Raw genomic sequence first — 22,410 nt, forward strand, 5'->3', positions numbered from 1 at the left:
GCATGCGCCTCTGGTCCCGGCTACTCTGGAGGCTGAGGCAGGAGGATCGCCTAGGCCCAGGAGGGTGAGGTTGCAGTGAGCTGTCGTTGCCACCACTGCACCCCAGTCTGGGCATCAGAGCAAGACTCTGTCTCAAACAAAACAGAACCAGGTTGGGCGCATTGACTCACGCCTGCAATCGCAGCACTTTGGGAGGCTGAGGTGGGCAGATCACGAGGTCAGGAGTTTGAGACCAGCCTGGGCAACATGGTGAAACCCCATCTCTACTAAAAATACAAAAAATCAGCCGGGCATGGTGGCACACGCCTGTAATCCCAGCTACTTGGGAGGCTGAGGCAGGAGAATCGCTTGAACCCAGGAGGTGAAGGTTGCAGTGAGTGGAGATTGCGCCATTGCACTCTAGCCTAGGCAACAGAGCAAGACTCTGTCTCAAAAACAAAACAAACAAACTAGCAAACTAAAGAACCAGAACCAAACCATGGGAATAAAAGTAACTAAAAACTTTCAAGACATCAGATGCAGGACTGTGACTCCATATTAATAGTTAATATAGTGGAAGGGTAAGCTGATACCTAAGACAGTCAAAGCCTCCCATAATTCAATATTCCACACTGTTTTCTGGTTGTACCAAAAAATAAACAACTGGCAAATGATTTTTACCCTTAAAAGCATTTACACTTAAAAAATGGGATGTGGTGGTATTCCTTTCTTCTTAAAAATGTTTCTAGAGTTACTAAAAAACTTGCATTTATGAAATAGTTGATAAAAATATTCCTCTGGAATGTACAAGAAGGGAGACAAGGACTATTGGTAAGACATGGTAGGCCGGGCGCGGTGGCTCAAGCCTGTAATCCCAGCACTTTGGGAGGCCGAGACGGGCGGATCACGAGGTCGGGAGATCGGGCTGACCATCCTGGCTAAATACGGTGAAACCCCGGCTCCCTTACCAAAGGCCGACAAAAAGTAGCGCCGGGCTGAGGTGGCTGGGCCTGTAGTCCCAGCTACTCGGGAGGCTGGGAGGGCAGGAGAATGGCCTGAACCCGTGGAGGGCGTGGAGCCATGGCAGTGAGCTGAGATCCGGCCACTGCACTCCAGCCTGGGCGACAGAGCAAGACTCCGCCTCAAAAAAATGTGATTTCTTGCTTTTAGCTTCACTCTCTTGGTCTGTTTTTCCCTTTTGTTCCCTTTTTTTCTCTTTGTTTTGCATCTCTCTCTTGTTTGCACTTTTTTGTTTGGAGATTTATCCTTTCCTGCTGCCTTTTTTGGCTTTGTTTCCACTTATGCAGGAGCGGGTTTAGCTGACAGTCATACCAATCTCATGTTGGGCTCTTTCCTTCATTGCTCTTCTGCTGAGCTGATCTTTCTCTTGGGCATCTTGCGGCCGGGAGTGTGCGTGTTGGTGCCTGTGAGCTGCACCATGCTGAGAGCCTTCTCAAAGCTGGGCTGCCTGGCTGCTACCACTTCTCCTATCTTGTCTTATCATTAAGTGTAATGTTACTATGGGTTTTTCATAAATGTCCTTTACCAGGCTAAAGATGTTACTTTCCATTCCTAGTTTGTTGAATGTTTCTTTCATTAAAGGGTGTTGGAATTTGTCATGCTTTTTCCGCATTTATGGAGATGATCATGTGAATTTTGTTTTTTATTGTATTGATTTTTGGATGTTAAACCAACCTCGCTTCCCCAGGAAATATTCTAGGGTCATAATGTCTAATTTTTATACATTGTTGGATTTGGCTTGCTAGTATTTTATTGGTGATTTTTGTGTCCATATTCATAATAAATATTGGTCTGTACTTTTCTTGTGATGTCAGGAGCTGAAGTCCTACTCCCCTAGGGAAAAATGCTCTCCAGGTGGGACCTTGGGGACCGGGAGCCTTGTATTTTTGGGTGCAGCAGTTTGAGGTGGAGTCTCTGCCATGCTGAGCTGGGAGGAAGGAGAGAGAGAGCAGTTTTGGTTCACATAGACTCTCACCTTTGTTAGCAAATTTTCAGATTTTCTTGAACAGATATTTCTTCGTTTGCTTTTTGTCGCTAGGATCATTTTCAGAGGCTATTAAATGTTTTGTTTTTAAAATCGGTTTCACTGAGGAGTGGGTCAGTGAAGCTTCTCAAGCTGTTGCTCTGGACATTGGTTCTGTAACTTCTTAATTTATTAAAATGCGTTTAAGTTTTAAGCTACGTAGGATTATAAAAATTTTGCAATACCCTTCAGGCCTTGGTTTCCATTGGTAAAAATTGGCAGCAGATATGACTAGAGTTGAAGGATTATGAAAATGAAGAAGTAAAGTAAGAATGGTAGACATACATAACAATATGATAAGAGTTAAAATTTGCACATAATACAATATAAAGATAAAATCAGGAGCAAGAGACACAAAAATTTTGCCTTTAAATTATTTCTGTTCTTGCTGGTGAAATTTTGTGAATAATTATAAATTAAGACAAACCAGTTTATGCTATTGGAACTCAAAGTATGGAAAGACCTCTAAAAATGTAGTGCGTGTTGAGAAACAGAACATGTTTGGAGAAATATTTAAGATATTACTTATTTTTTTCATTTTTAGGAAATGACCACAGGTGAACATATCCAAGATGAACCAGGTAACTGTTATCAAGGAAACTGCTAAGACTACCTTGATTAACACTAGTACAATGATTTAATAGTGGGGATAATAAATGAATCAGTTTGCTGGAGAGTTTAACAAAAAGATTCAGCTATTGAATGTGTTATCTCTGTGAGAAATGTGGATTCTTAGAATGTTATTTTAGAAGGTGAATTAAAAGTTAAATGTTTAAGAAATATTTGAGCATTTCCTCTGGATCTGTACAAATGGGAGAGCATTTTCCTTGAAGATATTATTTAATGGGAGGGAGGCATGGTCAGTGAGTCAAAACCAACAGTGATGATTTATTTATTTGTAACATATAACCTGAACAAAAGACTACCCTATTAAGGGGTTAATGGTTCAGAGGATATTGGAATCTGCTACTAGGAGATAAACACCTCAATTAAAAATATTTTTTAAGTGAACAGATTTCTAGATTCATTCTTTTGTTTTAATGTTGATATATTTCCTCACAAGGTACCAGTGATGGAAGCACTGAAGCTGCAATAACTTTACTTACAATGGGAGATCTAGTATTGCAGTCAGAGATCAGTACTGAACAGGGTGATGGTAAGAATGAAAGCTAAGTCCTACCAAAAATAGAAACTTTTAAAACCTAACTTTTAAGAAATTATACCCACATTTGAGTAATAACCCCTTTACATTTGAATTTGTCTCCATTTTGTTGTTCTTCCATAAAATGTGATATGTATATATTGATCTATCCACTATTTTACTACTGTTTAGGTATACTGACAGCCAATTCAAGATCGTACACTTGGTTTATTAAGAATAATTTGTATTCAAGCCGGGCATGGTGGCTCACACCTGTAATCCCAGCACTTTGGGAGGCCGAGGCGGGTGGATCAGGAGGTCAGGAGATCAAGACCATCCTGGCTAACACTGTGAAACCCCATCTCTACTAAAAATACAAAAAATTAGCCGGTCATGGTGGCGGACGCCTATAGTCCCAGCTACTTGGGAGGCTGAGGCAGGAGAATGGCGTGAACCTGGAACCTGGGAGGTGGAGCTTGCAGTGAGCCGAGATTGCACCACTGCACTCCAGCCTGGGCAACAGAGCGAGACTGTGTCTCAAAAAATAAATAAATAAATAAATAAAAATAATAATTCGTATTCATGGAATAGTTGCTCTAGTGAATACTGCCATTACCATCATGAATGTCATTGGTTAACTGAGCTCATTGATCACTGATCGCTTTATACATGTGTCTTTAGCCAAGGAGTTGCTGCTTGGGATGGTATTCACAATTAGATGACAAATACGGTACAAAGAGACAATAGCACTCATTGAAATAATTTAGTTTAAACTGTTCTCAGTTTGGACAGAGCCAAAAGATTTATCAACCAAGATTTTTAATTTATTAGACGGAAATCACAGACAGGCGATAAATCTTTACTATCTATCTTTTAAGTGCATGAAATGAGTAATTATACTATTCCTGGTAATTATTTTGCTTGGTTATGAGTACTCTACCGTTCATTTTATTTACTTATTTATTTATTTGAGACGGAGTTTGATTATGAGTAGCCTACCATTCATATTTATTTATTTATTTATTTGAAGCAGAGTTTCACTCTTGTCACCCAGGCTGGAGTGCAATGGCGCAATCTCGGCTCGCTGCAACCTCTGCTGCCCAGGTTCAAGCAACTCTCCTGCCTCAGCCTCTCGAGTAGTTGGGATTACAGGCACCTGCCACCATGCCCAGCTAATTTTTGTGTTTTTAGTGGAGTTGGGGTTTCACCATCTTGGCCAGGCTAGTCTCGAACTCCGGACCTCAGGTGATCCATCTGCCTTGGCCTCCCAAAGTGCTGGGATTACAGGCATGAGCCACTGCGCTAGCCTCCATTCATTTTAAGTAATAGACTTTTGGGCCGGATGCGGCAGCTCAAGCCTATAGTACCAGCACTTTGGGAGGCCAAGGCTGGTGAATGCTTGACTTCAGGAGTGGAACTCCGTCTCTATAAAAAATACAAAAAATTAGACAGGCATGGTGGTGTACGCCTGTAGTGCTAGCTGCTTGGGAAGCTGAGGTGAGAGGATTGCTTGAGCTCAGGAAGTCAAGACTGCAGTGAGCTGAGATCGTGCCACTGCACTCCAGCCTGGGTGACAAAGTGAGACCCTGTCTCCAAAGTAGATAGGTAAAAACGTATTAGACTTTTAGGCTTGGAACCATATATTTATCAGGAAAGTCTCTGGTTTGTGTTCTGTATAGGGCTCCTTTCTTAGTGGCAGAGTATTGCAGTAGAGCCTGTCAGAAACATATAGAACATAAAGTACACATAGAACATAAAGGTTTTAAAAATCTTAAATGCTGGCAGTGCTGTCTATCTTGAAATCCATCTGAGATTATATAATTACTCAAAATAACAAAAGGACTCATTTTTACTAATAATTGCATAAAATTTCAGTCTATAAGGATTATTAAGCTCACAATAGGTCAAATCCCTGGCATGAAATAGGGAGATCATAAATTTAAATTTATAGCCAACAAGAGCAAACTTTATTTATTTTTTAAATCTTTTTCTATTGCTGCCGCACAAATGAAGCAAACTTTAATAATACAGAATTTTACAGTTACTAAATGTTGAAGAATTTATTTTGAGCATCTAATTTGGTCCATTTTAATTTTTTTTTTTTTTTCTTCAGTAGGGGTATGTATACTTCCTCATGTACATTCAAAGGATAAAAGCCATATTCCTTTTAGCCTAGATAATGTAAATCACAAAATTGTTCATGAATGTCAGGAGCTTTCTTCACCTGTCATTACTACGTCTCCTGCATCATTTGAAGAAAACAAGATTGTATTGGAGGAGCAAAGTTCCAGAGAAGAAATAAGTTTAATGGAGAAAGTAAAGGAGAATGCTACACCAACCAGGTTTATTTTAGTATTCAATTAATAAATATTACTAAAACCACCATCAAATTAGTTAATAGCTTTGAGTAATGCTTGTAAATGTAAAGTAGGCAATGCTAATTTCTTACCCTTTAAAGATGGACTGATTTTGATTTTAGGTTAATGGTTTGCATATTTAAATTATAGTAGTAAATGTTGTATATCTTTGAAACTTTAATGAAATAGATTTATGTAAATGTCTCTGTTTTACAAATACAGACTGAATTCTCATCTTAAGACCTCTAGTAAAGTTACTACTTTGTAATTTTAGTATGAAGAAATGAACACTTGAAGACAATGTGGCACCTAACAGGTCGTTCACTCTATCAGTGCTAGACAGACTGTATTAATGTGAGAGAGTAAGATCTAACGTGATTCATAAATTTCTCTATCTTCTGTTTTTAGGAATACAATTTCTAAAGTGACCAGTAATTTGAGAATAAGAAGTAGACTTGCCAAGCCTAAGCCAAATCTTGAGAAGACTTTAGGGACCAACAGGTTTGATGATCATCAGGAAATTTCCAGTTTGTGCGTAACCAAAGGGGAAGAAATGGAAACTCAAAGAGGTAAATTTTATTCTCTTAATATGTTGCAAAATCATTTTGGCACAAGAAATTACATTAACATTTCAAAGAAATATTTGGTCATTAAATTGTTTTAACTTACAATAAAATAGTTTCAAATTAAAAAGTAAGATGAGCTATAAAATAAATATCCATAAATCTACCAATTGGTTTTAGTAATTAGTACCAGTTTGCTATATTTGTTTGATCAATTTTTTGTCTTTTTATTCTCTCTCTCTCTCTCATAGTTGACCCTTTAACTAGGGGCACTGACCTCCCCAAACAGTCAGAAATTTGTGTATAGGCTGGGTGCAGTGGCTTACACCTGTAGTTCCAGCATTTTGGGAGGCTTGAGCCCAGGAGTTGGAGGCCAGCCTGGACAACATAGTGAGACCCTGTCTTTTATGAATTGAAAACACACACACACACACACACACATATATATATATATATTTGTCTATAACTTTTGTCTCCCCAAAAACTTACCTACTAATGACTTACTGTTGACCAGAAGCCTGATTGATAAGATAGTCAATTAACACATATTTTGTATTTTAGATGTGTTATATACTGTATTCTTATGGTAAAATAGGCTGGAGAAAATTTTTTAAAAAAAATTTCTTTTTCTGTTTTTTCAACTGATGTCCTTGAGCCATAGAGAAATGAAAATGTTATTAAGAAAGTCAGGCTGGGGCTGGGCACAGTGGCTCACACCTGTAATCCCAGCACTTTGGGAGGCCAGGGCAGGCGGTTCACTTGACACCAGATGGGGCTGGGCAACAAGGCAGAACCCCATCTCTACAAAAGTACAAAAATTAGCCAGGCATGGTGGTGCATGCTTGTAGTCCTAGCTACTCAGGAGGCTGAGGTGGGAGTATCACCTGAGCCCGGGGAGGTTGAGGTTGCAGTGAACTGTGATCATGCCAGTGTACTCCGGCCTGTGCAGCAGAGTGAGACTCCATATCAAATAAAGAAAAAAGAAAGGCTAGGCACGGTGGTGGTGCACACCTGAAATGCTAGCCCTTTGGGAGGCAGAGGCAGGAAGATCACATGAGCGCAGGAGTTTTGAGACCAGCTTGTGCAATATAGGGAGACCTTGTCTCTACAAAATAATTTTAAGAAGTTAGCCAGACGTGGTGGCACACACCTGTGGTCCCAGCTACTCATAGGTTTGAGCTTGCAAGATCAGGTCTGCTGTAAATTGTGATATTGCCACTGCACTCTAGCCTGGGCGACAGAGCAAGACCCTGTCTTAAAGAAAAATAAAAGGAAGAAAATTATAAGGAAGAGAAAAAACATTTTCAGTACTGCATTGTATTTATCAGTACCAAAAGTTTATGTCAGCTGTTTACAAGATGAAACATCTGTCTGAAATGGTGGGCAACCCCAACTACAGGTGTCAATCTGTAATACATACCAAGCAATTCAGCTTTTTCTTATAATGTTAGGACTTTCCTCTGCTTCTTGGGAGTGCTTCCAGCATCATTAATGGCACTTTGTATGGGTCCCATGGTGTTATTCACAGTATTGCACTAAACATGATGAAAAATACAGGAGAACCATGAGAGGTCACCTTTTCTAAAACCTCTGCCGACATGCAGGCTCAAATTACCTCTTCTATGTAGAAATCTCATTTTCCCTCATTTGTGATGCTATTCTTTGCAGTGCAGCTCCTTCCCGAAGACTTCCTCTAAAGTGGAACTAGCCAAACCTCCGTGTAGCCCACCTCTAAGTCTCTTTTGTATGTTGAGTTTCTAATTATTGATGCTAGTACTATAAAGTGAGGATACAATTATCGTGGCAGCCAGGAGTGAAATATTTGCAGAACATGATTTATTAATCATCTGTTTTACTGTTCAGAAATCTATTAGCCAGGACTTTCTGCCGTGTGTGTAAGCCTGATTTGTGGAATGAGAGAAGTTTGGAAGAGTCACAGTATAGGGATCTTCCTTTTAAGAGGGTATATGTTTCTAATAGAGGGATTTTAGCTGTATTATTTTGGTCTGTATTGTAAGTCTGCTTTTTGTTTAAGAAACAGAGAAAAATGCTTCCAAAGCGACAGAATTGGAAAATAAATACCTCGGACCAGTTACAACAGCAGAGAATAAGGATCAGAGCAAATTGGCATGTGTACCTGGTATCAAAGGGACCAGTATTTCTCCAGAAGTAAACCTAACTGAAAGGTAAAAGAGGGAAGGGATTCTGAGATTCAGTTTATATTGTTTCAGCGATAGCCTTAAGTTGTGACTCTAAGAATTTGAAAAAGAAGTTCTGTTGCATTAAATATGTTTTAAAAGTTTGAAAACCATTGAATTAGATGATCTTTTACACACCTAGCTCTAAAAATAATTCCATGATTTGCCCAATTTCAAATGATATGCATTCTAAACTCTCTTTCAGAAATGAAAATCAAGAAGAGAGCTCTCAGGAGGTTCACATGTTGTCAGTTGCTCCAGTTGCTTCCTCTGAGACAGGGCCCTGCACACTTGGTTTGGATAGGGGTCTTGGTGAAAATTCTGTTGAAGAGGCCCAGATAAAAGACTCTAAAGGAGACAGTGTGCTTATACTTCCTGTGCCAGAGGTAAAAGAATGTACAATATAATAAGGGATAGCAAGGTGTTTCCCTCCATTAAAAAAAATAAATAAATGAAAAGGTATAATTTACATACAATACACTTCACCTCTTTTATGTTCGTTTTTCTTTATTTCTTTTTTTTTTTTTGAGACAGTCTTGGTCTGTTGCCCAGGCCGGGGTACAGTGGTATGATCTCAGCTCACTGCAGCCTCTGCCTCCCAGGTTCAACAGATTCTTCTGCCTCAGCCTGCCAAGTAGCTGGGACTACAGGCATGTGTCACCACAGCTAGCTAGGTTTTATATTTTTAGTAGAGACGGGGTTCGCCATATTGGCCAGGCTGGTCTTGAACTCCTGGCTTCAAGTGATCTGCCTGCGTTGGCCTCCAAAAGTGTTGGGATTACAGGCATGAGCCACTGCACTTGGCTAACTTCACCCTTTTTAGTGTACAGTTCTTCAGGTTTTTATAACTATGCAGTCATATAACCAATACATGAACAGTTCCATTAAAAAGTTCCCCAATTGAGAGAAGCCTTGGACTTGAAGAACATGTATACATTATCCAGTTAAAGGGAAAGGAACACGTGTGTGTAAAGAACAGGTGTGGACCAGGTGCAGTGGCTCAAACCTATAATGCCATTTAAAAAAAAAAAAAAACCCAGGCATGGCGGCATTTGCCTGTAGTCCCAGCTACTCAGGAGGCTGAAGTGGGAGGATCACTTCAGCCTGGGAGGTAGAGGCTGCAGTGAGCTGTGGTCGCCATGCACTCCAGTCTGGGAGACAGAGTGAGACCCTGTCTCCAAGAACAAACAAGTATGAAATAGCATGTAAGTAGTATGAGTGGAATATTAATGAAGAAAGTGATTAGAGATGAACTTAGAAAGGTAACCTGCAGACAGACCATAAAAGGATTTTTATGACTTGATAAGGAGTTTGGTTACATTTGAAGTTACGAGATTCCTCACCCCACCCTGACTTTTTAATTTTTGCTTTTTATTTTGAAATAATTTTAAACTTAGAGAAAAGTTACAAAAATCTTACAAAGAATTATCCCATACACTTCATTTTGATTCATCAGTAGTTAATACTTTGCCTCATTTGTTTTTTTACTCTGCCTTGCTCTCCATCTGTATCGATAAATACTTGGCTGGGTGGAGTAGCTCATGCCTGTAATCCCAGTATTTTGGGAGGCTGAGGCGGGCAGATCACCTGAGGTCAGGAGTTCAAGAACGGCTTGGCAAACAAGGTGAAACCCCATCATTACAAAAATTAGCCAGGCGTGGTGGCATGCACCTGTAATCCCAGCTAGTTGGGAGGCTGAGGTGTGAGAATTGCTTGAACTCAGGAGACGGAGGTTGCAGTGACCAAAGATTGCACCATTGTACTCCAGCCTGGGCAACAGAACAAGACTCTGTCTCAAAAAAAAAAAAAAAAAAAAAAACCCAAAAAAACTGAATCATTTGAAAGTAACTTGAGTCCATAAATACCTCATCTTGTATCTAATAAGGACAAGGAAGTTCTCTTACAGAGAAAGGACAGTACTGTTGTCACACTCAATATTACTACACTATGTAACATTGTCTCAGTGATATGTAATATACAGTTTCCATTCCAGTTTCCCTAGTTGTCCCAATCCTGTCCATTATAGCTTTTTTCTTTTTTAAACAGAGTCTTACTCTGTCAGCCAGGCTGGAGTGCAGTGGCACGATCTCGGCTCACTGCAACCTCTGCCTCCCAGGTTGAAATGATTCTTGTGCTTCAGCCTCCCGAGTAGCTGGGATTAAAGATGTGCGCCACCACACCTGACTAATTTTTTTGCATAATATTTTTAGAAGAGATGGGGTTTTGCTGTGTTGGCCAGGCTGGTCTTGAGCTCCTGGCCTCAAATGATTTGCCTACCTCAGCCTCCCAAAGTGCTGGGATTACAAGTGTGAGCCACCGTGCCTGGCCAGCTTTTTTTTTCTTTTTCTTAAATTCAAGATCCAATCTGGGCTCTCACATTACATTTGATTATCCTTTCTCCTTATTTTCCTTTAATCTAGAGTATTTTTCTTGTCTTTTTGTTCACAAAAGAAAAAGCAAGAAAAGTTTAGAACAGTCTAGGCTGGCCTACAATCTGGATTTCTTTTTTTTAATTGCTTCCTCATTACTAGATTCAACTTACATATTTTAGGGCAAGATTATTATATAGGTAATGACATGTTCTTCCTTTTATATCACATCGGGAGACACATGATGTCAGTTTGTCCCATTATTGGTGATGCTGACTGATCACTTGGCTAGAATGATACCTGCCAGATTTCTTCATTATAGTGGCATCTTTTCCATTCTGTATTAGTAATTTGTCAAATGGGACCAACGCAGCAAGCTGTCACCCTGTAGTTTTAATATCCATTGATGATTCTTGCCTTAATGAATTATTGACATTGTTGGTTGCAAAATGAGAGTTTTAAGATTTTAAGCAGGCCGGGCGCAATGGCTCACACCTGTAATCCCAGCACTTTGGGAGGCCAAGGCGGGCGGATCACAAGGTCAAGAAATCGAGATCATGCTGGCCAACATGGTGAAACCCCGTCTGTACTAAGAATACAAAAATTAGCTGGGCATGGTGGCATGCACCTGTAGTCCCAGCTACTCGGGAGGCTGAGGCAGGAGAATTGTTTGGACCCAGGACGGGGAGGGGCGGAGGCTGCAGTGAGCTGAGATTGCGCCACTGCACTCCAGCCTGGCGACAGAGCAAGACTGTCTCAAAAAAAAAATAATAATAATAATATAAAATAAAAGATTTTAAGCAGTAGAAACCCAGCATAGTGTCTTACACCTATAATCCCCGCACTTTTGGGAGGCTGAGGTGGGCGGATCACTTGAGCCCAGGAGTTTGGGACCAGCCTGGGCAACATGGCAAAACCCCATCTCTACCCCCAAAAAATTTTAAAAAAATTAGCCAGGTGTGGTGGCATGCATCTGTACTCCCAACTACTCAGGAGGTTGAGGTGGGAGGATCGCTTGAGCCCAGGAGGTGGAGGTTGTAGTGAGCTAAGAGATTTTAAGCAGTAGAGAATTACAGTCAGGATTGCATTTTAGAAAAACTATGTTTGCGGTTTTTTGGAAAACAGATTGGAGGGAACCATACTGGATTCAGGGAAAGCAGTTTGCCTCCATTCACATGTCACCTGCTAATAGTACAAAGGCTGGTGTGATGGGAGTAGAGAAAAAGTTGTGGGGTTTGGGTCTCCCTATTCTGTCACTTCAAAAATCATTTCATAAAATGCACATATTTAACAATGTAGTCAGGATTCTTTGTATTAATATTTAAATGAATCAAAAGTTTATTGAAACAGCCTAAAGCTTCAAACACTTGAAAAGTATATATGGTTAGATGTTGTTGAGTTAATCTCTTCACTATATCATATTGACTTGGCCAACCTCACTCTTTCATTTTAATTTTTTATAGCAGTATACACCAACAAGTATTCCAGAAGTCCAACAAGAGAATATAATCAATCCTCAAGACCTAACAGGTATGATAGTATGCTTCAGTGACATGTCAGAGAACCTGATTGTATGATTTTTACCCCTTCTTTAACTATGGAAAAACACAAAACAGTTTTATTTTAGTCTATGCTGGCCTTAAATTTAAAAAGTTTTATAGAAACACCTTGAAGTATTTTGCATATCAGTTTTGTTTTTCAGAGTCATAAATCTTTTCCATAGTATATCACCTTTATCCTTTATGAAATTACTTCTTGGGCCGGGCATGGTGGCTCACTCCTGTAATCCCAGCACTTTGGGAGGCTGAGGTGGGCAGATCACTTGAGGCCAGGAGTTCAAGACCAGCCTGGCCAACATGGCAAAACACCGTCTCTACTAAAAGTACAAAACTAGGCAGGCATGGTGGCACACACCTGTAATCCCAGCTACTTGGGAGGCTGAGGCACGAGAAAAAAAAAAAAAAGGAGGGAACTTACTTCCTCAGGCTGGGGGGTCGTGGCGGGGAGCATTTATTTATTTAATCTTGATGATAAGTTGTCCTGAAACTGTCTTTTTAGAAATGAAATAAATTAATGATATTCTGTTATTTCATAGTTGAGCTTTTTTATTACTAACTTTTAAACTTTAATAGTGAATCTAGTTGCTAATGTACCTCAAGATGGAGAAGATGAACAAGCCTTTATTTTAACTCTGGTGGAAATTCCAACCAATGCAGTAGAAGAATTTACTGATGCCACTGCACAGTTCATGCCAAACCCTTTACTGCCAGCTCCCATATTGGTCAAATCAGTGAATACTGAAGAAAGAGGTGACATGAGGTAATGAATGAGCAAAACTGTTTTCGCTAGGAGGAAAAGTGATTTATGAATTAAGTAGTATTGATTGAACAAACCATTCACCAATATTAGTTGTTATTGTTGTGGAAATCTTATTTATCTTGTTGTGGAAATCTTATTTATCATTTATGTGGTAAGTTAGAGAAGAAATGTAATGTGGTAGATTTTATATCTGATAAAGATGCCACTTAAATGTTTCATGTGTTAGTTTTGTATGAAACTTGTTTATTAAGTTATTTTGAAAGCTAAAAATATTAACAGTCTAGATCATAAAATGATACCTGTTAAAAGTGTGGTTACTTTGTATAGACACACACGTATGAAACTGTGAAATATACATTCACAGAAAGTTGTGAAAATAGTACAGTGGTAATAAATACAGATTTTTTTCTTAAGAGACAGGGACTTGCTTTGGTGCCTAGGCTAGAGTGCCAGGCTAAAGTGTAGTGGTGCCATCATAGTTCACTGCAGCCTGGAACTCCTGGGCTCAAGAGATCCTCCTGGCTGGATGTAGTGGCTTGCGCCTTTAATCTCAGTTCCTTGGGAGGCCGAGGTGGGAAGATCACCTGAGGTCAGGAGTTGAAGACCAGCCTGGCCAACATGGCAAAACTTCATCACTACTACAAATATAAAAATTAGCTGGGCACGGTGGCATACGCCTGTAATCCCAGCTACTCAGGAGGCAGAGGCAGGAGAACCACTTGAACCCAGGAAGTGGAGGTTGCAGTGAGCTGAGATTGCACCACTGCACTCTAGCCTGGGTGATAGAGTGAGAAAAAAGAAAAAAAGATCCTCCTGCCCCAGCCTTTCAAGTAGCTTCTCAGCTACAGGTGCGCACCACCGTGCTTGGCTAATTTAAACATTTTTTTTTTTTTTTTTCAGAGGTGGAGTCTTGCTCTGGTACCCAGGCTTGTCTCGAATTCCTGGCCTCATGCATTCCTCCCACTTTGGCCTCCCAAAGTGCTGAGATTACAGGCATGAGCCACTGTGTCCAGCTATTCCTGATACTCTTATTTTTTTTTATTTTTATTTTTTGATACTCTTAATTCTTTATTTTGGAAGTAAGTTGTATCTTAACCACCATTAATTAAGATAATTGTCCATAGTGTAGCATTAGAAATTGAAGACTTTTATATTTTTATTTTTGGAGACAAGAGTCTTGCTCTGTCACCCAGGTGGAGTGCAGTGGCGTGATCTCAGCTCACTGTAACCTCCGCCTCCTGAGTTCAAGTGATTCTCGTGCCTAAGTCTCCCAAGTAGCCGGGACTATAGGTGTGTGCCACCACACCTGGCTAATTTTTTGTGTTTTTAGTAGAGACGAGGTTTCACCATGTTGACCAGGCTGGTCTTAAACTCCTGACCTCAGGTAATACACCTGCCTTGGCCTCCCAAAGTGTTGGGATTACAGGCGTGAGCCGCTGCGCCTGGACTAGAAGGGACATTTTAGGTTAAACGTTTAACTTTACAATCAGGGAAAATACTATTAAATATTCAGATTTAATTCAATATTATGGAATTTAAGTTATAAGCCTTTAAGTATGAATGGAGCTCAAAACTATTAATAGCATTTTTGTGGCCATCATGTATCTCTTTGTTAGTTTGGAGTTTTTTGGTTTTATTGGAATTTTCATTGGAATACCTCAGCCTTTAACCTTGTTATTGAAAGGATTTCTAGGATCATTAAAAAAAAAAGTATTAAATAACTTCTAATTCAGTGATTTAATATGTATTTCTTTTCTATGCAGTATTTGTTTACCAGCAACTTCAGTTGGTCAGGATGCCGTGGGTTTATCTATTTCTGGAAGAGATAATTCTAAAAAGCCTCTTGATAATTTGGATCTTATATCTAGGAAGAGATTTAAATGCAGGCTTGATGAAAATGACCACATTCCTCCTGCCAAAAAATGTTTGCTCACTTTAAGAGATGATTGTCAAGAATATACCTCTGAGGTAAGGTAGAATCATTAAGTAAGATGGCCATATTGCAACAGATCTGTTTCTATTTTTTCCTTTATTCTCTTTAAACTTTTAGATACATATAAAGTTAGTTCTGACATTTATCATCATAAGTTATTCAAGTAAAACTGGTTTTGGATTATCACTTTTAACCAGTGATAAATGAAAATTGATGGAGAGTAATCAAGAAACTTATTCCCAGCTCTGTATTGGTGGCTAAAAATAAGACCAAAAGCATTATATATGTCTGGATCTTGGCTCTACCACCTAGTAGTTGAAACACCTTAGGCAAGATAGTTCACCTGTCTCTCTGATCAGGTTTCCTAATGCGTAAAATGGTAATACTAGTATCATCATCATCATGCTTAAAGCTACCCATTACTTTTAGGAGTAAAACCATAGTGTTTAGTGCCCCGTATTGTCTTGCTGATTTTCGTCTCTAGTCTCATTTTGTGCCAGCTTCTGCCTCACTTTCTGGCCACATTGGCCATCTTTCAATTCCTTAAATGTCCCAGGACACTTCATTTGATGTACCTTGTGTGCAACATTCCCTTGAAAAACATACAAACTTCTTTAGTTCAGTCATCGCTGCCTCAGGGAAGTCCGGCCAGACCATGCAAATTCAATCACCAACCTCTATGTTGTAGGTTTCCTAGTACCCTCTTATTATTGTACTCACCTAGTACGCCTCATAATTTATAACTACACTATGGAAAAGACCATTTAAAATCTGTGTTCTCAAAGAGAAAGTTAAAGACCAATAGTTCTTGATTAATAGTTGACAAAGAGCAAATGTACTTTTATATATTTGGTGAGTCAAAAAATGGCATATCCCAGAATTGTTTTATTTTCTCTTGTTATGGGTAAGATTGAACATCTTTTCATATGCTTAGGAGCCATGTATATTTCCTTTTCTATGAACTGACTTTTCCTTTACCCATTTTTCAATTAGATTATTGATCTTTTTCTTATAGAACTGGCAGAACTCTGTTATATATGTCTGTGGGTAATGAGGTGCAAATCTTTTTTCCCAGTTCGTCATTTGTCTCTTGACTCTGCTTTCTTTGTTGTTGTTTTCTCATGCAGAACTTTTGAATTAACTTTTTATATGAACATTTCCAGACATATTAAAAGATAGACTGGGTATAATATGTCCCCATGTGCCAGTCATCCTGTTTTGATAATTTATCAGCATTCCATGCAGACATTATTTTGTTTTGTTTTAAAAATATCCTTAATGACATGGACAAAAGACCATAGTACTTTACTAAGTACAAAACTAGGTCACCAGACGATGATATGCCATTTTAAAAATGATAGTTATACAGTGGTGTGAATATGCAAAGAATGCAAAGATGATCTGACATTATGGAATCTAATACAAACCAATAGATCTGAGGAGAAAAATCATCTCTATTTACAGAAAAGGTACCCAATAATATTCATTCTTGGAAAAAACTTATAAAATGGAATAGACATTTTCTTAACACTATAACTATTGCAATCTAAAAGCTAGCATCCCACGTAATAAACAATGGAAGTTTGTGATGTAGTAGTCTTTTGATGTGCTGCTTGTACTATTTCTTTGATACTTTTGCACTGATATTGAAACTGATTATAAAAGGCATTTAGCAGCTTTTTCTCTTCCAGTGGGCTCTGGAACACTTTAAAATAGTAGCAATATTTTTGCCATAAATGTTTAGTAGACTTCCTGTAAGAGCTTTTTGGGAGATAACATGGTTTCTTTACTTAAAGAAAAAAAGGAAATAAAATTAACTTCAGTTTTACTTGATAAATAGATTTCTAAATTTTTTTTGTAAATTTTCTTAAAACAGGTGCACTCAAAGGAATTAACAAATGTTTTTGAGGAAACAGGTGAGATACATTTTAACATGATTGCATTTTGCTAAATACTCCTGATTATTTGGGATATACCTTGTTCAAATATGAGATTGAAACTGAATATTACTTTTCTGTAAGAGTAATACTTGTATTATTAGCACTTCTTTCCTGCAAAGGCCTTGGATTTGGCAGTTTGGTAAGCAAAAGAAGCTCTTTTAATCCTGTCATCAGTTGAAGACTATGTGGCTACAAGTATTTTCTATATAAGCTCAATAACTACATTTTAGGAGTTAGCTGAGTGTAAGGGCTTTCCCCACCCCCCCACCCCGAGACAGGATCTCACTCTGTCACCCAGGCTGAAGTGCAGCAACACAATCACAGCTTACTGCAGCCTCCACCTCTCAGGCTCAAGCAATCCTCCCACCTCAGCCTCCTAACTAGCTGGGACTACAGGCATGTGCCACTATGCCCAGCTAATTTTTTTTTTTTTTTGAGATGGAGTCTTGCTCTGTTGCCCAGGCTGGAGTGCAGTGGCGTGATCTCGGCTCACTGCAACCTCCACCTCCCGGGTTTATGCCATTCTCCTGCCTCAGCCTCCCTAATAGCTGGGACTACAGGCGCCCCCACCACGCCAGGCTAATTTTTTGTATTTTTAGTAGAGACAGGGTTTCACCGTATTAGCCAGGATGGTCTCAATCTCCTGACCTCGTGATCTGCCCGCCTCGGAATTTTTGTATTTTTTATAGAGACAGAGTTTCGCCATGTTGCCCAGCCTGGTCTTGAATGTACTTTTGTAGAGAGAGGGTTTTGCCATGTTGCCCATGCTGGTCTTGAACTCCTGGCCTCAAGCAGTCTGCCTGCCCCAGCCTCCCAAAGTGCTGGGATCATAAGCATTAACCACCACCTGTGGCCTATAATGGCATTCATAATAGGTTCTTTACCCGGAAAATTAGTTTTGTTCTAGAGATCTTTTCAGGCTTAAGCCACCTACGGAAGCTGAAAAGATCTTAGAGTCTTCTATTTTTATAGGAATCTAAAATTTCTGTGGGACATTAAACCACTTAGGGTCTATTTCCCTCATGACTAAGGGCGCTAGTCACATTTATCCTGTGTTTTGTACAACTCTTTATTTTTCATTTCTTTTATGACATCATTTCTCTTTTCTCTCAAACTTAGGCTTATCATTCATACATATAGCCACCGCTTTACCATGACAGTGGCACTCAAGAATAAAAATGTTGCTGATGGCATCTTACAAGAGTTAGAGTTACAAGATGGAAGGGTTTGATAACCTATGATGGTTCTGGTTCTTTTTTTTTTTTTTTGAGAGGGAGTCTCGCACTGTCGCCCAGGCTGGAGTGCAGTGGCCGGATCTCAGCTCACTGCAAGCTCTGCCTCCCGGGTTTGCGGCATTCTCCTGCCTCAGCCTCCCTATAGCTGGGACTACAGGCGCCCGCCACCTCGCCCGGCTATTTTTTTGTATTTTTTAGTAGAGACGGGGTTTCACTGTGTTAGCCAGGATGGTCTCGATCTCCTGACCTCGTGATCCGCCCGTCTTGGCCTCCCAAAGTGCTGGGATTACAGGCTTGAGCCACCGCGCCCGGCCAGGTTCTGGTTCTTTAAAAACACTTAATAATGGGCCAGGCGCAGGGGCTCATGCCTGTAATCCCAGCACTTTGGGAGGCTGAGATGGGTGGATAACCTGAGGTCAGGAATTTAAGACCAGCCTGGCCAACATGGCGAAACCCCATCTCTACTAAAAATACAAAAAAATTAGCCAGGCCTGGTGGTGGGCGTCTGTAATCCTAGCTACTTGGGAGGCTGAGGCAGGAAATTGCTTGAACCTGGGAGATGGAGGTTGCGGCAAGCCAAGATCATGCCACTGCACTCCAGCCTGGGTGGCAGAGCAAAACTCTGTCTCAAAAAACAAACAAAAAATACTTGACTGAGCGTGGTGGCTCACGCCTGTAATCCCAGCACTTTGGGAGGCCGAGGCAGGTGGATGATCTGAGGTCAGGAGTTGGAGACCAGCCTGGCCAACATGGCAAAACCTCCTCTCTGCTAAAAATGCAAAAATTAGCTGGGCGTGGTGGCAGGCACCTGTAATCCCAGCTACTTGGCAGGCTGAGGCAGGAGAATCACTTGAACCTGGGAGGCAGAGGTTGCAGTGAGCTGAGATTACACCATTGCACTCCAGCCTGGGCCACAAGAGCGAAACTCTGTCTCAGAAACAAAACAAAACCAAAAAACCCACACATTTAATGGGCTGAGCGTAGCGAGCGTAGTGGCTCACACCTGTAATCCCAGCACTTTGGGAGGCCAAGGTGAGTGGGTCACTTGAGGTCAGGAGTTCGGGAGCAGCCTGGACAACATGGTGAAACACTGTCTCTACTAAAAATACAAACATTAGTTAGACGTGGTGGTGCATGCCTGTAATCCCAGCTACTCAGGAGGCTAAGGCAAGAGAATTGCTTGAACCCGGGAGGCAGAGGTTGCAGTGAACCGAGATCACGCCACTGCACTCCAGCCTGGGTGACGGAGCAAGACTCTGTTTCAAAAAAACAAAAACAAAAAAACTCTTATAATGTTAATACGGTCTTAGACTTAATTGTCCCAACTTTGACTGTGAAACTGTAATATGGTTACAGTTTACAGCCTCTAGAGATGTTCTAAGATTGCTCCCATCCATCTGCTCTCCAATAAAAGCATTAAGCAAACTACAATACAGTGAAGTGTTAGTGAATTTGTTATATGCTGTCTTTAATTAGGTTGTTTCTTTTAGCAGGTGTACTTATCAACTTCATTCTCCCTTCACAGAGCTAAAGCGCTCTCTTTGAGAACAAGGCCTTAGCTATACTGAGGGAAAACAGGTTTTTTTATTGAGTAAGAAAGCTTTAGTTATTTTGTCCTAATCCTTGGCTACTTTGGTTTTGTCTGCTATTTAGTTAAGAAAAGAGAATTCTTTAGCTAAACTTGAGTATTTGAGAGTCTGTAGGTTTTACTTTTCAGGAGACCACAGGTACCTGAGTTACCACCTATATTTTGGATTGGTTTGGTTTCTAAATTTTAACAAACCTTAGATTTTTTAGAAAGTAATCACTCCCGTTGTGATTGCTCAAGAAATATTTCTGGGAAAAGATTTTCTAGGCCAAAATATATTGATACAACTATTTTGTTTCTGAATGCAGAAGCTGTTAGCATACCTTTTAACCAATTATAATAATAATAATCCAGATAACTCCACTAATGATGATTTAGCTTACTCTTAATAGGGTAGGTTTATTATAGAATACCATGGGTTTCTTGGTCAAATTTTGGGATTACATGGAATGTATTAACATCAATATCCTTGCTTTCCATTTGCTCTTTTTTTTGAAGGGGAGTCTCACAAAGGACAAGATATTTTTCCTACCTCGGGAAGCACACTGACAACTCCAGAACCTCAAAGACAGCAAGTTGAACCAGCTTTTCAGAGTAGAGGATCTAGATCTCCTGATGCATGCATAGACAAGAATGTGCCTCAGTTACCTCAGGATGAAATGATTGTGTCTGATAAGGAAGAAAGAACTGATGCTGCTCCTAAGTCTGAGCAAATGGATAACAGAACATCATCTTCTAAAGCCCCATTATCCAGGTACCATGAAAACATATTTAATAAGTGTTGTGCTCTCTGTCTTAATAAATATAACCTATACAGAACAGATATATATATATATCAAGATTAGATCCAGTACTAAGGATGGTGTTTAATAAACATATTGCTCCATCAGTAATGTAAAGGAAGAAGTTTCAGCCAAGGAAATACAGTAATATTGTAGATACACGTTTTGTACAATAAGAGCTTAAATTTAAGTGCTGAAACTTTGTTTCAGATAGAAAATCTTTAGAATGTTTTATACACTTATTTTTTTAGATTGTTCATGGTTATTTTGATCATTACATATTCATTACATTACATATTCTACCATGTGCAGTAGCTACTAATGCACATATATATGGATGCTGACATCAGACATTGTTTTATTGAAGTCTCAAATAATGTGTCAGTTTTCTCCCTTGTAACAAACCAAAGAGGTAAATTATGGCTTTCTGTCCATAAGAATAAGTGTTGGAATTTAAGCAAAAGCCAACTTCTCTCACATTTTTCTCATATTCTAGAAACAATGGTTATCAATAATTATTGGCTTGTCAGCAGCATCCAGAAGATTAACGTGGTGTTGCTGAATTGAAGGAGGTGGGGGAACATGCACTAGTCTCCACTGAGGGGAAGGGTTGGGGGAAAGGACACATGTAGCTTAAAAGACATACTTAATAGATCTGTTGTTTTTGTTATCTAAATTATTGAAAGTAAAGCTCAGTAGTATCTCTTCTGGCCTTAGAGATGCGCTGAAAATAGAATGATTCCCAGGTACAGTGGCACATGCCTGTAATCCCAGCTACCCAGGAGGCTGAGGCCGGAGTTTGAGATTGCAGTGAGCTATGATTGTGCCTGCGAATAGCCACTGCACTCCAGCCTGGGCAACATAGCCAGACCGGTCTCTGAAAAAAGGAAAAAAAGGCTGGGTGTGGTGGCTTATGCCTGTAATCCCAGCACTTTGGGAGGCTGAGGTGGGCGGATCACCTGAGGTTGGGAGTTCCAGACCAGCCTAACCAACATGGAGAAGCCCCATCTCTACTAAAAATACAAAATTAGCTGGGCATAGTGGCACATGCCTATAATCCCAGCCACTCAGGAGGCTGAGGCAGGAGAATCGCTTGAACTCAGGAGGTGGAGGTTGTGGTGAGCCAAGATTGCGCCATTGCACTCCAGCCTGGGTAACAAGAGTGAAATTCCGTCTCAAGAAAACAAAAAGAAAGAAAAAATAAATAAAATGAGGGAACCATCATGAGAGCTGGGATTAAAACAGGTTGAGAAGCAGTGTTCTAGAACAGAAGTCAGCATTTTTTGTAAAATGGCATTTGTACATATTTTAGGCTTTGGGAGCCATATGGTCTCTGTTAACAGCTATTCAACTCTGCAATTACAGCACAAAAGCAACCACAGACCATATGTAAACAAATGAACATAGCTGTGTTCCAGTAAAACGTACTCACAGAATTGGGTCGGGGACTGCATATGGCCTGTAGAGCATACCATGCTGACCACTGTTCCACAGCCTTGCTACTCAAAGTGTAGTCCTGACAACAGCAGTATGGACATCATTTGAGAACACTTGTTAAAATGCAGAACTCAGGCCATGCCCACTACCAACTGTGCGAATCTTCTTTTTAATAAGATCACCAAGTGATTTGAATGCTAGAGATGTTCTAGAGACCAGGGTCCTGCTAGTTTTGTGTAAGCTGTTCTTGAGCTCCTAGCCTTAAGCGGTCCTCCCACCTTAGCCTTGCGAAGCAGAAGCAGTTATTAAGGATGTGTCTTGGCCGGGCACAGTGGCTCACGCCTGTAATCCCAGCACTTTGGGAGGCTGAGGTGAGAAGATCACGAGGTCAGGAGTTCGAGACCAGCATGACCAACATGGTGAAACTCCGTCTCTACTACAGCTACTTGGGAGGCTGAGGCAGGAGAATATCTTGGACCCGAGAGGTGGCGGTTGCAGTGAGTCGAGATCGTGTCACTGCACTTC

General features: G+C 40.1%; 1 protein-coding gene across 9 annotated transcripts in view; it reads left to right on the forward strand.

Moving 5' to 3' along the window:
- Positions 1 to 22,410, forward strand: part of BDP1 (B double prime 1, subunit of RNA polymerase III transcription initiation factor IIIB) — a 114,484-nt gene that overhangs the window by 86,114 nt on the left and 5,960 nt on the right. For 6 of the 9 annotated variants that reach the window (XM_021939436.2, XM_021939439.2, XM_021939438.2 and 3 more), the window contains 11 exons: positions 2,568 to 2,604; positions 3,087 to 3,179; positions 5,278 to 5,506; positions 5,930 to 6,090; positions 8,120 to 8,270; positions 8,488 to 8,668; positions 12,115 to 12,181; positions 12,784 to 12,970; positions 14,734 to 14,938; positions 16,780 to 16,819; positions 20,165 to 20,420. In XM_021939436.2, the coding sequence (XP_021795128.2) occupies positions 2,568 to 2,604; positions 3,087 to 3,179; positions 5,278 to 5,506; positions 5,930 to 6,090; positions 8,120 to 8,270; positions 8,488 to 8,668; positions 12,115 to 12,181; positions 12,784 to 12,970; positions 14,734 to 14,938; positions 16,780 to 16,819; positions 20,165 to 20,420 (1,607 nt within the window). The remainder of the gene's footprint in view (positions 1 to 2,567; positions 2,605 to 3,086; positions 3,180 to 5,277; positions 5,507 to 5,929; positions 6,091 to 8,119; positions 8,271 to 8,487; positions 8,669 to 12,114; positions 12,182 to 12,783; positions 12,971 to 14,733; positions 14,939 to 16,779; positions 16,820 to 20,164; positions 20,421 to 22,410) is intronic. The other 3 variants (XM_003899780.5, XR_002522584.2, XR_002522585.2) reach the window with 3 other exon arrangements.

The sequence above is a fragment of the Papio anubis genome, chromosome 5 (assembly GCF_008728515.1).
Source record: "Papio anubis isolate 15944 chromosome 5, Panubis1.0, whole genome shotgun sequence".
Taxonomy (NCBI): Eukaryota; Metazoa; Chordata; class Mammalia; order Primates; family Cercopithecidae; genus Papio; species Papio anubis.